Source organism: Elephas maximus, chromosome 13, assembly GCF_024166365.1.
Source record: "Elephas maximus indicus isolate mEleMax1 chromosome 13, mEleMax1 primary haplotype, whole genome shotgun sequence".
Classification (NCBI taxonomy): domain Eukaryota; kingdom Metazoa; phylum Chordata; class Mammalia; order Proboscidea; family Elephantidae; genus Elephas; species Elephas maximus.
The window spans coordinates 99074171-99089178 of NC_064831.1; the positions used below are offsets into that span (position 1 = coordinate 99074171).

General features: G+C 47.6%; 1 protein-coding gene across 1 annotated transcript; it reads right to left on the reverse strand.

Annotated features, from left to right (window-relative positions):
• Positions 1-211: 211 nt before the first annotated feature.
• On the reverse strand, positions 212-4455 carry MAGEL2 (MAGE family member L2). Its single transcript, XM_049852619.1, has 2 exons — positions 2903-4455; positions 212-2740 (listed from the first exon to the last, which is right to left on the reverse strand). Exons 1-2 carry the CDS (start codon positions 4343-4345, stop codon positions 629-631), a joined length of 3555 nt encoding a protein of 1184 aa, XP_049708576.1. The 5' UTR covers positions 4346-4455; the 3' UTR covers positions 212-628.
• Positions 4456-15008: the final 10553 nt, after the last annotated feature.

Genomic DNA, 15008 nt, shown 5'->3' on the forward strand with positions numbered 1-15008 from the left:
TAACCGACGGTTTAGTGGGAACCTTATGTTTCCTCACCCATCATTATACGGATGCATGTAGCTCTCTGAAAAACAGCTTCATCCCTGTGATTTTTAATATCACTCATAGTAGTGTTGGTATTCATGTCTACTGAGAGTGTATAGCCCACATGACTCCCATCATCTGGAATGCAAATTAGAATAAAGACAAGGAACTCCAATGTTATGCTGAAAGTATAGATATAGATATAGATATTTATTTTCTGCAGACAAATTTTACTGGTGAGTCATTTTGACTTCCAAAGAACAGCCTAATTCGATACTACATAGTGTACCAGCATGAGATGGATAGCGTCTCAATTCATTTCACAAAGCCAGCACAACTCTGATACAAAAACATAACAATCATAACACAAAACACGAAATCACAAATCTCACTTAAAAATATAGATGCAAAAATGCCAAACAGTAGCGACTGAAACCAACTCCACATCAAAGTTTACAAAGCTTTGGCAGTTAGAAAAGCAAATGAGTAATCCAGATTTACACACACGGAATTGGAACATAAACACCAGAAACAAAATGTTCCCCCAACCTGTCAGTGGCTTCTGGCTGGGGGTGCAAAAAGGACAATTCCAGCTACACCTCACTAGCGGGGAGGGGAACTGCTGGTGGGGCCACCGGCATTATCACCTGCTTCAGCCTCATCGTCTTCCAAATCTTCAGCTTCACATTCTGCCAGGGCTTCCAGGTAATGGAATGGCCAGCACTGTGGATCTCTCTTATGGAGCCTGGCCACAAACCTCAGGACAAGCATCTTGCTGGTTTCAAGGAATGCTCGAGGGCCCCAGAGAAACACATATTCTGCTGGCTCAGTATAGGGGACTCGCCTATAATCTAGGTACCTCTGCCTGACAAACACCTCAGTGATGAGCTTCTTTGTATTTCCAAAGAAACCATGTGTCTCCCCATTATCCAACCCTAATTTGGTCAGAAAATCAAAGACAAGATGGTCCTTGACACAATTGCCTCTCATAAAAATGAGACTCAGGACCACCATCAGGAGCCCAAGCTTGGGTGTGTCTAAATATGAGGCCACCGGCTCATATTTACGATGGGCCAACTTGTTGATGATAATATAAGAGTGGTTTTTTGGATCAATTTCCTTCAATTGATAGCCAAAAGCACATTCTAGCTTATGGCTGGCTCGGTTAATGATATCCAAGCACTCATCTTTATATTCGCGGATGATGACTTTCACCATCTCTGAGCGCTTGATGGGCAGCTTGGCTTGTTCCTTGACCAAGAGGAACTGTACCAACGCGTTTGCTCTCTCATCCAAGGGAGACAATGGCTGAGTCTCCAACTTGGGCTCAGCCTGGGTGGCACCAAGCTCCTGAGAGAGACTTGGGACCTCAGAGAAGATCAGTGGCTCAGGCTTCCCTGAGCTTTCCCAGACGCTCAGGACCCTTGAGGTGCTTGGGCACTCCCAGGCATTCAGAGCCCAGGAGGTGCTGGGCCCTTCCCAGCCACTCAAGATCCTGGAGGTACTAGGGCCCTCCCAGCCACTCAGGCCACAGGAGACGCTCAGGCCCTCCCAGTCACCCAGGACCTGGAGGGGGCTTTGGCCCTCCCAGTCACTCAAGTTCAGATTGCTCCAGGGCCTTGGGGCCTGCCAATCATGCAGGGCCAGCATATGACCACTGCTGTCTTCTTGGGCATTCAGGTGCTTCTTCTTCCGGGCAACTTTGCCTGAGCGGCGCTGCTGGGAAGTCTTAGAGGCCTCATCGTTGGTGGCTGTTGCCCGAGGAACAGCTGCTGAGGCCATCAGGAAGGTGGGTGCTGACTTCCATGCCTTTGAGGCATTGGAGTTGGGCTGAGGAACCCAGGAAACAGCAGGCAGGGCTTCTTCACAGGCAAATGGATTCTGCAGAGCAAGCGGCAGTGACTTCGGGGTTTCTGAGGTCACAGTTGGACCCTTAAAGGTAACAGAAGAGGCAGGGTAGATCGGGGAGGTAGCTGGAAAGACCCTTGAGGTGGCAGTAAAGGTCTCTGATGTGCCAGGTGGGTTTTTCCAGGCAGTTGGCAGGTATGCCCGGGCAGTTGACACTGCCCTTGGGGCACAAAAAGTGCCAGCGAAGATCATGCGGTCCTTCGAGGGAGTCCTGCGTTCCTTTGAAGAGGTCCGGCGTTCCTTGGAGGAGGCCCTAGGGTCTACGGAAGAGGCCCTGGATTCTCCGGATGGAGGAGTCATCAGTGATTTAGCAGAGCCCCTGTGAAAATTTGCAGCCCCTAAGGAGGCTGCTGACTGGGCCTGCATGGCTCCGGGTGGGGCCTGCCAGGAGGGCTGGAGCTGCAGAGGGGGCAGCTCTGCTTGCGAGCCCGAGCCCGATGTCTCGGCCTGCTGGGTGGGTAGCTGGATTTGCAGGACCTTCTGGGAGGGCGGGGCCCCCTGAAAGGGCTGCTCCAGCTGGACCAGCTGCGGGCCCTGCCTCTCCACTTCCTGGGCCGGCAGGGGCTGCCAAAAGTGAGCAGGGGTCTTCGGGGCTGGCCAGGTCTGCTGCACCTCCTGGAACTCCATAGACGTTGGCAACTCGTGCGGCACTGGGGGTTGGCCCTTGGGGGCCTGCCAGATGATGGGCGGGCAGTGCGCGATCTGCTGAGTCGAAGGCTGGGCCTGGGGCGCCTGTGGTCCTGCTGGTGGTGCCGAGGGCACCTGCGCAGGCAGTGGAACCGCCCGCACCTGCGGGGCCGCCTGCACCTGCGGAGCCGCCCGCACCTGCGGGGCCGCCCGCACCTGCGGGGCCGCCCGCACCTGCGGGGCCGCCCTCACCTGCGGGGCCGCCCGCACCTGCGGGGCCGCCCGCATCTGCGGGGCCGCCCGCACCTGCGGGGCCGCCCGCACCTGCGGAGCCGCCTGCACCTGCGGGGCCGGCAGCCGAGCCTGCGGGGCCTGCCTCAGAGGCGGAGGAGGCGGAAGGGCCTGCCAGAGAGGCGGCGGGGTCGCCAGGACCTGCGGGGCTGGCCGGATGGGCGGTGGCGCCTGGCGGATCAGCGGAGGGGCCTGGCGGATCTGGGGTGGGGTCTGGCGCACCGGCGGCGGGCCGGGGCGGATGGGTGGCGGGCCTGGTCGGATGGGCGGAGGGCCCTGGCGCACAGATGGAGGTGCCTGCCAGGCTATCGCTGGGGCCTGCCAGGTGACCTGCGTGGTCTGCCAGCCTAGGGGTGTGGCTTGCCAGCCTTGTGGAGGGGCCTGCCATCCCGGCGAGGTGGCCTGCCAGCCCGGAGGCGTGGCCAGCTGCGCCTGCGGGGCCTGAGGACCCTGGGGAACCTGCGGAGGAGCCCTTATAACCTGAGACTGGATTTGCAGGATCAGAGGCTGAGCCTGTGGGGCCCAAGAAGCCAAAGGCTGCCCAGGTGGGGCAGCTGGCTGCGCCATCGGGGCTCCTGAAGCTGCAGGCTGGGCGATCGGAGCTCTGGAACCCGGAGGATGCATCATCAGAACGCCAGGACCTGGAGGCTTGGCCATCGGGGCTACCGGAGGCAGCGGCTGGGTCATCAGGACTCCGGGAGGTGGATGCTGAGCCGTTGGAGCTCCCGGCGCTGGAGGCTGGACCATCAGGACTCCCGGCGTCAAAGGCTGGGCCATCAGGACTCCAGGAGCTGGAGGCTGGGCCATGGGGGTCCCCGGCGGGGGAGCATGGGCCATTGGTGTCCCCGGCGGGGGAGGGTGAGCCATCGGTGTCCCCGGAGGGGGAGGATGGGCCATCGGGGTCCCCGGAGGGGGAGGATGGGCCATCGGGGTCCCCGGAGGGGGAGGATGGGCCATCGGGGTCCCCGGAGGGGCCGGGTGCACTATCGGGGTTCCCGGAGGAGGCGGGTGGGCCATCGGTGTCCCCGGAGGGGGAGGGTGGGCCATCGGAGTCCCCGGAGGGGGAGGATGCGCCATGGGGGTTCCCGGAGCTGAATGATGGACCATAAGCACTCCGGGAGCTGGAGGCTGGGCCATCGGGGCTCCCGGCGGGGGAGGAGGATGGACCATCAGGACTCCAGGAGTCGGAGGCTTGCCCATCGGGCCTCCCAGAGGGGGAGGCTGGACCATCTGGGCCCCTAGGGCCGGAGGTTGGGCCATCGGCGCCACCGGGGCTGGCGGCTGGCCCTGTGGGGCCTCCCAGGCAGGCTGAGGTGCCGGCCAAGCACCCAATGAAGCCTGCAAGTCAAGAGGAGGTGGATCCCAAGGGACTGGTGGGGCCCGGGAGGAGGCGGGCGGGGCCCGCATCAGAACCGTAGGGCGGCTATAGACCGGTGGCTTCGGGCCCTCGACAGGAGGGCTCGAATCACCCAGATTCTTACTTAGCTGCGACATGTCCCTTTGCTCTGACAGCTGGTGGGCCTTTTCCTCGGACAGCTGCTGGGCCTTTTCCTCCAGAGAGAAGAGAATGCCTACGTGGCTGCTCAGAGGCTCCCTCCCCGCTGACTGCTGAATAGGAAGTGAGTGCTTCTCTCTCTGCAGCTTTCCGCAGTAAGGAGGAGGGGGGAAGGGGGCTCAATCCCGCCCCCTTCCCCGCCCCCGACCACCACAAGTGGATAGAGCATAGGGGCGTCTACCAGAAGTCCTGGCTGACACAAGATCCCTTCTCACTGTGTCCAGTCCCCAAATGCAGCCTACTCAGCCTCTCCATGGATGACTTTTCACAGGGGAGTGACAGGGACAGATCTATGTTTTAGAAAGATAACTGTACAGCAGTGTGGAATGGGGACAGACCGCTGGGAACATGGAAGGCATCCAGAAGGGGGGAGATGGTGTGACCCGCGCTCTGATAGGAGAGGGAGGATGTAAGAAGTACGTGGATGCACTGAGATTTAGGAGGTAGAATAGGGGCTGTTATACTTTAACGTAGGTGTAAAGGAGATGCAGACGGAATGCATGTCTCTATCCTGGGAAAGTGGGACGTTGTTGGTACCCATTTACTCTCTTAGGGACACAGTGCGAGGCACATGGGGAGACGCTTCGATGAGCGTTGATTGGGACATAGGGCATTTACACTGCTGTGGGACCTCTCAGGAGAGGGGCCCTGAAGGCACTTGTGTATGGCTTGGAGCTCATAAGACACCTGGGCTAGGAGTCAAATATGGGCACCCCTCCTTAGAATAAAGCTGTGGGAATGAATGTGTTATGGAAGCAAAGACTTTAGAGCGAAAAGTATAGAGGCCAAGAAACTCCTGAGAAATGTCTTGAAGACTACAGGCAGAGAAAAGGGATTGCTATCAGTAGAGAGAGAAAGAAAGAAATCCTGGAAATTAGTATGTGCCCAAAATTAATAGAAGAGAGCATTTTCTCGTATGGTGAAAACTTCTGGAATGGCTGGAATGATAGTTGAAGTGGGTTTCTTGCTCATGTTTGCCAGTTGCAGAGCAGAAAATAAATTGTGTTAATGAAAACAAACAAAGTCACTAGAAAACAATAACATGAATGAACACATCGAAGATTGATACTTAGGAAAGTGGACAAAGAGTAAAATGCAAAATTTCTGGGGAACCAACTCATGGGAAAAAAAATAAAGAAATAAAAAAACAAACCTGTTGCCCTTTAGTCAGTTTTAACTCATAGCAACCCTATCGGACAGAGTAGAGTTGTCCCATAGGGTTTCCAAGGCTGTAATCTACAGAAGCAGACTGCCGCATCTTTCTTCTGTGGGATAGCTGATGGGTTCAAACTGCCAACCTTTCTATAGCAGCCAAACCTATAACCACTGCACCACCAGGGCTTCTCTCATGGGAAAAAAATCCACTTAAAATGGGAAGATGATGTATTAACAGACAAAGGAGAAGATATCAAAAATACTGGGTAAGACTATATTACTTATAAGACTATACCAGAATGTTCTTTAGAAGTGAGGATGGTGAGACTTCATCTCACATACTTTGAACATGTTATCAGGAGGGACCAGTCCCTGGAGAAAGACATCATTCTTGGTTGAGGGTCAGCAAAAAAGAGGAAGACCCTCCATGAGATGGACTGACACAGTGGCTGCAACTATGGGCTCAAGCATAGCAATGATTGTGAGGATGACACAGGACCCGCAGCGTTTCTTTCCATTGTACATAGTGTTGCTATGATTTGGAATCTACTCAGTGGCACCTAACAGCAACAATATAATGCTTTTGCTGAAAGGAAGTGACTGTCTGTGTTTAGTTGGGCAGCTTCTTGAAAATATAAAATATCCAGTTGCTGTCAAGTCAGCTCTGACTCGTGGGAACCCATGTGTGTGAGAGCAGAAATGTGGTTCATAGGGTTTTCAATGGCTGATTTTTCAGAAGTAGATCACCAGGTGGTTCTTCCACAGCACCTCTGGGTGGATTTGAACCTCCAGCCTTTCCCTGCTAACCATTTGAACCACCCAGAGAAAATATACGAAGTACTATCAACATTGAGGGTGATACGTAGAGGAGGGTTCACAGTCTAGGATAAGAGTCCAGAAAACCCAGAAACCCAAACCCATTGCTGTTGAGTGGATTCTGACTGACAGCGTCCCTATAGGACAGTAGAACGGTTCCACAGGGTTTCCAAAGAGTGCCTTTGTATTAGAACTGCTGACCTTTTGGTTAGCAGCCAAGCTCTTAACCACTATGCCACTAGGGTTTCCACCTTCAACCAGTGTCCCTCAAATTTGGTAATATGTAATTACCAAATGAAGACATTATGCATTCCCAAGGGAGTGCATTGCCTTCAATAATGAGAGAAGAATTTAGGGGTGATGTTTCATCTTAGTCTCCTGGTGCAACCATAAAGAAAATACCACAAATGTGTGGCTTTAAAAAACAGAAATTTATTTCTCACAGTTCTAGAGGTTAAAAGCTCAAATGGGAATTTTGGTCATGTCATTCCTTCCTTGTTAGTAGCCCTGGGCGTTTCTTGGCATTCCTTGGCTTATAGATGATCCTCACAGGATATCTGCCTTCCCCTGTGTGTTTCTCTGTGTCTGTTTTGGTCTTTTTATAATTCAGAAATGATTAGGTTTAGGATGCAGCCTGCACTGATATGACCTGATTAATATAACAGAAGAAAAAGCATTTCCTATATATTGTATCCACAGGTACAAGGTAGAGGGGTTCAACAGATATTTTGAGGGGGGATACAGTTTGGTCTATAATAAGTTTCAGTGACTTTCCTGGCAATTGAAGGAACGGGAAGCCATCCCAGAACATTCTTGCTTTTCAAATGCAAGTGGCTTATTCAGGGGACCTGAAGATATGTCACTCCCGTGTACACCCAAAGAAGGCGCTTCACTTGTTAGGCACTTGGCATGGCACACAGCAAGTTGCTTCTACGGAATGGATACTGTCATGCTTTGTGTTTTCCAGGACTCTCCTTGGTGTCAATAACCCATTTTAACATAGGACTTTGAACTTTCATAGGGGTTTAGAGACTGCTCAGTGGGGACAGCTTTACACACATAACCCTCATGTTTCCCTGTTAATCACCTTTGCCTCATAGGAGTTTCTGGCTGTGGGTGGCTTTGGGACAGTCTATTTTCCAGCCTATGTAATTTCCACCCTAAGGCTTACTTTTCCTCCTCCACTTCAAAGGTACAAAGTCATTAGAAATTGAGTTCTTCCATTAACTGTTTCTTTTTCAGGATTATGGCTGTTTTGATCCTCAGTCCCCCATTCTGTGGGTCATCCCACACAGCAAATGGCTATCAGTAAGACCTGATTGTCCTAACTGGTGTTGGAGTTGAATGAGTAATACGATGTCAGCTTCCACTAAACTCAGCCTATGAATGGAGCCCCAGTTTATGCTTACAGGAAATACAGCAGCCAGAAAGGAAGTGCCAAGAATGTGCAGGGAAAAAATGTGTGGATGTTAGTAGAGGTGGAAGGTGATCAAGTCAACCATCATCACCTTTGCAACTCCTTGGTACATTCTTGAACTAGGGTGTAAAAATTCAGACACAAGCATCCAGTTATTCTGTTGGAACCAGTAAAACCAGTTGCTGTTGAGTCAATTCCAACTCATGGTGACCCCATGTGTGTCAGAGTAGAACTGTGCCCCATAGGGTTTTAAAAAGCTGACTTTTCTGGAAGTAGATAGCCAGGCCTTTCTTTCAAGGTGCCTCTGGGTGGACTTGATCCCCCAACCTTTTGGTTAGTGAGCTATTGAGCGCATTAATCATGTCCACTACCCAGGGACTCCTGTTGGGGCCAGTAAAGGTAGGTACACTGAGTTTATTCTGTCCATGAAAGTACATCTCTCTATTTTAGATAACCAGTTCTCTTAGACCCAGAGCACTTGACTGTCTCAGTCTAGCTATTCACAAATTACCTATCCTCAACATCAAATGTACCTGAGGAACCAAAGGACATGCAGCCCCTTTGTGAAAACTGTCTGCCTTAATAACAGCAAGGCTCAATACTGCCCTGAGACCAGTGGGGAATTTGGACTACAGACCTTAAATTAGTTGCATACTTGTTGCCATTGAGTCATTCCAACTCACAGCAACCCTATAGGTTAGAGTATAACTGTCCCATAGGATTTCCAAGTAGCAGCTGGCAGATTTGAACTGCCAAACTTTTGGTTAGCAGCCAAACCCTTAACCAGTGCACCACCAGGGCTCCAACAGACCTTAAATAAAACCAGAAAACCAAACCCGCTGCCGCTGCATTGATTCCAACTCATAGCAACCCTCTATGACAGAGCAGTGGATTCGAACTACTGACCTTTTGGTTAGCAGCCATAACACTTAACCACTATGCCACGAGGGTTTCCAGACCTTAGATAGGTCTCCAAAATTCTCCTTCTCCCTTTGGTGCTGTTGCCAGACCAAGGGGGTCCCTGCCCAGTGTGCTGTAAAAACAATAGACAAGACATATCAATTTTGTGTGTGTGTGCGTGTGCGTGTGCATGCTTTAGGTGAAAGTTTACAGCTCAAGTTAGTTTCTCACACAAAAATTTTTACATACGTTGTTATGTGACCATAGATGTCATCCCTATAATGTGACTGCATATTCCTCCTTTCCTCTTCGGATTTCCTGTGTCCAGTCATCCAGGTTCTATTCCTTTCTGCCTTCTCATCTTGCCTTCAGACAGGAGCTACCCATTTAGTCTCGTGTATCTACTTGAACTAAGAAGCACACCATTCACGAGTATCATTTTATGTCATATAGTTCAGTCTGATCTTTCTCTGAAGAGCTGGCTTCAGGAATGGTTTCAGTTCTGGGTTAACAGAAAGTCCGGGGACAGTGTCTTCCAGGGTTCCTCCAGTCTCAGTCAGGCCATCAAGTCTGGTCTTTTTACTAGAATTTGAGTTCTGCACCCCACTTTTCTCCTGCTCCATCAGGGACTCTGTTTTGTTCCCTGTCAGGGCGGACAATGGCTGATGGAGTCTCTGGTTTATGTGGCCCTTTCTTTCTCTTGGGCTTATATTTTTTTTAACTGAACTTGAGATGAAAGTTTACGGAACAAACTAGCTTCTCATCAAACAGTTAGTACACACTTTGTTGTATGACATTGGTTAACAATCCCACGACATGTCAACATTCTCCCTTCTCAACCCTGGGTTCCCTATTACCAGCTTTCCTGTTTCCTCCTACTTTCCAGTCCCCACCCGAGGGCTGGTGCTTCTCTTTAGTCTTGTTTAGTTCCATGGGCCTGTTCAATCTTTGACTGAAGGGTGAACATCAGGAGTGGCCTCATTACTGAGCTGAATGAGTGAGTGTCCAGGGTCCATACTCTCAGGGTTTCTCCAGTCTCTGTCAGGCCAGCAACTCTGGTCTTTCTTCCTGAGTTAGAATTTTGTTCTACGTTTTTCTCCAGCTCTGCCTGGGACACTATTGTGATCCCTGTCAGAGCAGTCAGTAGTGGTAGCTGGGCACCATCTTGTTGTACTGGACTCAGTCTGGTGGAGGCTGTGGTAGATGTGGACCATTAGTCCTTTGGACTAATCTTTCCCTTGTGTGTTTAGTTTTCTTCATTCTTCCTTGCTCCTGAAGGGGTGAGACCATTGGAATGTCCTAGATGGCCACTCACAGGCTTTTAAGACTCTTGGGCTCATATTTTCCTTGTGTCTTTGGTATCCTTCACTCACCTTTGCTCCAGGTGGATTGAGAACAATTGATGCATCTTGGATGGCCGCTCACTAGCTTTTGAGACCTGATGCCACTCACCAAGCTGGGATATAGAACATTTTCTTAATAAACATGGTTATGCCAATTGACTTAGATGTCCCCTGAAACCATGGTCCTTAGATCCCTGCTCCTGCTACACCGTCCCTCAAAGTGTTTGGTTGTGTTCAGGAAACTTCTTAGCTTTTGGTTTAGTCCAGTGATGCTGACTTCTCCCGGATTATGGGTTATCCTTCCCTTCACCCAAGGTAATCCTTGTCTACTATCTAGTTTGTAAATTCCCCTCTCCCTCCCTCCTAACCCTCATAACCATCAAAGAATGGTTTCTTCTGTGTTTAAGTTGTTTCTTGAGTTCTTATAGTGGTCTCATACAATATTTGTCCTTTTGCTAGTAATTTCACTCAGCATAATGCCTTCCAGATTCATCCATGTTATGAGATGTTTCGAGGATTCATTGTTCTTTTTCATTGCATAATATTCCATTCTGTGAATATACAATTTGTCCATTGATGGGCACCTAGGTTATTTCCATCTTTTTTGCTATTGTGAACAGTGCTGCAACAAACATGGGTGTGCATATATCTATTCATGCAATGGCTCTTATTTCTCTAGGATGTATTCCAAGGAGTGGGGTTACTGGATTTTATGGTACTTTTATTTCTAGCTTTTTAAAAAAAAAAAAAAAAAAAAAAACTAGCTTTTTAAGGAAGTACCAATTCGATTTCCAAAGTGATTGTACCATTTTACATTCCCACCAGCAGTGAATAAGCGTTCCAGTCACTCCACAACCTCTCCAACATTTATTATTTTGTGTTTTTTGGATTAATGCTAGCCTTGCTGGAGTGAGATGGTATCTCATTGTAGTTTTGATTTGCAAGTATCCAATGGCTAATGATCGTGAACATTTCCTTATGTACCTGTTAGCCACCTGAATGTCTTTTTGGTGAAGTGTCTGTTCATATCCTTTGCCCATTTTTAATTTGGGTTATTTGACTTTTTTCCAGTGTCTTGTAGATTTTAGAGATTAGACCCTGATCAGATATGTCGTGGCCAAATTTTGTTTCCCAGTCTGTAGGTTGTCTTTTCATTCTTTTGGTGAAGCCTTTTGATGAGCACAAGTGTTTGCTTTTTAGAAGCTCCCAGTTATCTAGTTTCTCTTCTGGTGTTTGTGCATTATTATGTTTTGTATTCTGTTTATGCCATGTATTAGGGATCCTAGCATTGTCCGTATTTTTTCTTCCATGATCTTTTTCATTTTAGATCTTATATTTAGGCCTTTGATCCATTTCGAGTTAATTTTGGGGCATGGTGTGAGGTGGGGGTCTTGTTTCATTTTTTTGCAGGTGGATATCCAGTTATGCAAGCACCATTTGTTAAAGAGACAGTCTTTTCCCCATTTAATAGACTTTGGGCCTTTGTCAAATATCAGCTGCTCATAGATGAATGAATTCACATCTGGATTCTCACTTCTGTTTCATTGGTCTATGTATCTGTTGTTATACCAGGCTGTTTTGACTACTATGGTGATATAATAGGTTCTAAAATCAGGTAGTGTGAGGCCTCCCACTTTGTTCTTCTTTTTTAGTAATGTTTTACTTATCTGGGGCCTCTTCCCTTTCCATGTGAAGTTGGTGATTTGTTTTTCCATCTCATTAAAAATGCCATTGCAATTCAGAACAAGATTGCATTGTAACTGTAGATCGCTTTGGGTAGAATTGACATTTTCACAATGTTGAGTCTTCCTTTCCATGAGCAAGGTACGTTTTTCCACTTATGTAGGTCTTTTTTGGTTTCTTGCAGTAGTGTCTTGTAGTTTTCTTTGTATAGGTCTTTTACGTATCTGGTTAGATTTATTCCTAAGTGTTTTATCTTTTGGGGGGCTATTGTAAATGGTATTGATTTGGTGATTTCCTTGTCAACGTTCTCCTTGTTGGTGTAGAGCAATCCAACTGATTTTTGTGTGTTCACCTTGTATCCTGATACCTTCCTGAAATCATCTATTAGTTCCAATAGTTTTCTTATGGATTCTTTGGGGCTTTCTGCATATAAGATCATATCATCTGCAAACAGGGATACTTTTACTTCTTCCTTGCCAATTTGGATGCCCTTTATTTCTTTTTCTAGCCTAATTGCTCTGGCTAATACCTCCATCACAATGTTGAGTAAGATTGGTGATAAAGGGTATCCTCATCTGGTTCCCATTCTCAAGGAGAATGCTTTCAGACTCCATTTAGCATGATGTTGGCTGTTGGCTTTGTATCAATGCCCTTGATTATGTTGACAAAATTCCTTTCTATTCCTATTTTGCTGAGAGTTTTTATCATGAATGGATGTTGGACTATGTCAAATGTCTTTTCTGCATCAGTCGATAAGATCATGTGGCCCCTGTCTTTTGTTTTATTTATGTGATAGATTACATTGATTGTTTTTCTAATGTTCAACCACCCCTGCATCCCTGCATACCTGGTATGAATACCACTTGGTTGTGGTGCATTATTTTTTTTTGATATGTTGTTGAATTCAAATGGCTAGAATTTTGTTGAGGATTTTTACATCTATGTTCAAGAGGGATATTGGTCTGTAATTCTGTTTTTCTTTCTTTTTTTTTTTTTTTTTGTGGTGTCTTTACCTGGTTTTGGTATCAGGATTATGCTGGCTTCGTAGAATGAATTTGACGATATTAAAACACACCAAGTTTTCAGGAAAAAAGAAAGTAGTTTATTGCAGAGCAGCAATGTAAGGAGTCAGATCTGGCACCCCGAGCGGGTGCTAAGCTACAACCTTTATTGGGATTCTAATCCAGGAAGCTATACATATTCCTCAGTTTCCTGGGAAATCTCATACATAGGTGATTCAGGTATTAGAGTGTATGTGCAACGGTCATACGTCACATCTCCAGATTGCGCATGGCCTACGGGCCAGATCTGGTTCAGGCTGGTTCTTGTTTACCACTCTGGACTTGTTTTCTTGAAACACCTGGTATTTTTTCTGCAAGACAAGCTAACAAAGTGGTTAAGCAGGGGGCATGGGGGAGGTCAGATAAGAAACAGAAATTCACTGGGGATTGTGGTACAGGCCTGGACTTCAATTCCTCCCTTGAATTGTTATTGTTTCACATTCTTGGGGAACTGGGGTGATGACCGCTCTAGCTTCTTCCTGCTGTTTAAGTGTGAAACTGGTGGAACCAGCGGACTTTTAACTGCAGATATTTTTGAGGATGGGGGGAGTAGAAAGCAGTTGGTACCCAAGGCCTTTATGTTTTTGCAATACCATTATCCCAGCTGCTTGTAACATTTTGGAAATAAATTTGGCACGGAAGTTTAGTAGACAGGACCCAAACATTACAAGCAGGATTATATACACAATGGGTCCTATCAGAGGTAGAAACCAGGTTAGACTGGGAAGCACTTGTTTGATTTGTTCCCAAATTTTATTTTTTTAATTAAAATTATGTAGCAAGGAAGCCTGTTCATATATCCTTTTCACTTTTATCTCTACTTTTCTTGAGGAGTTTACATAGGAGCAACAGGAGATATGTGTGACTGCATATGCTCCTCCTTATTCAGCTAGAAGGAAGTCTAAGGAATTTTGTGGTCAAGGACAACTTTAGTTAGAGAATCTAGGCTCTTTTGGACATTCTGTATGGCTTTCGTTGTAGAAAGAGCCAAGTTCTTGACAGTGAGGGTGAGATTTCAGAAGATAGCTTCGTGATATGCAAACCTACCCCAAGGAGCTAGGAATCCAATAGCAGTTCCTATGCCAGCTAGAACTATACCCAGAGCACACTTTTTCTGAGTTTTTTGAGGTGGTTTTGGGGATGTTGACTGGAAAATTGTAAGGGAGTGAGACTGTGCATTATGTCACAGGGTGTACCTACCAACTACACTCCAGCCATCTAGACAGAGGGCAGCCCTGAAATGATCCTTTCTTATAGTACTAGGGGAATCTTAGCCTCTTATCAATCTGACTTGTTTAAACACAGCATAAAGAAACAAAAAGGCAGACAGTGTATATAATACAATGAACAAGATCAAGAGTTAATTTGGGATCGGATCATCACAGGACAGTGTTTTGCAAAGAAGTGTTTAGGTTTTTAACAGGTTTGTAAGTCTAGTTCTCACAATTCTAACAAGTTTTACCCTCAATGTCTGGTGGAACAGTTTTCTTTACTCGGGTGCTGTGGATATAAGGTTTGAGACTGCTGAGCTTGACAGAGGTCAGAGTCGCTAGTAACACCTCAAAAGGACCAGTTCACTTTTGTTGGAGAGGCTCTAACTTCCAGGCTTTTAGGAAGACCTAATCACCAGGCTGGAATGGGTGCAGGGGTACTTTTGGTTCAGATGGGATCCTCAGGTGTGCATACTGATGGAGAGAAGACAGAGTTGCCCAAAGAGACTGCTAATTCTAGTAACTCGAACATTTTCAACCTCATGGGGAGGGGGGGAAGTTGGTCATTATTAAAGCAGGCTATGTTGGTCACATTGGGGTTCTCTAAAAAAGGGTGGCTATATAATAGTTCAATTGAGCTAAGTTTCAGTTTGGCTCTAAGGGTGGACTGAATTCTTGAAGGGGGCCACAGGCAGTGTCTTTGTCTATATCAACTTAGTCTTCCAGCACATCTTTGCTAGGCATCTCTTTAGAGTCTGGTTAGCCTGAGGGATGGTTTTGTTCAGGAGGTGCGTCACAATTTTGGCAGTCTTTTCAGTCCTGCAAGGAAAAGCTTCAACCCAGTTAGTGAAGGTGTCGATAAAAACAAGCAGATATTTGCAAGCCTCAGGAGTTCGAGGCATCTCAGTAAAATCTACCTGCCATTTGTCTCCAGGCATTTCCCTGGTTCTCTGAATGTCTGCGGGCAGGGCACTTCAGCAGTTTTCTTGGGATTATTTTTTATGCAGGTGGGGCAG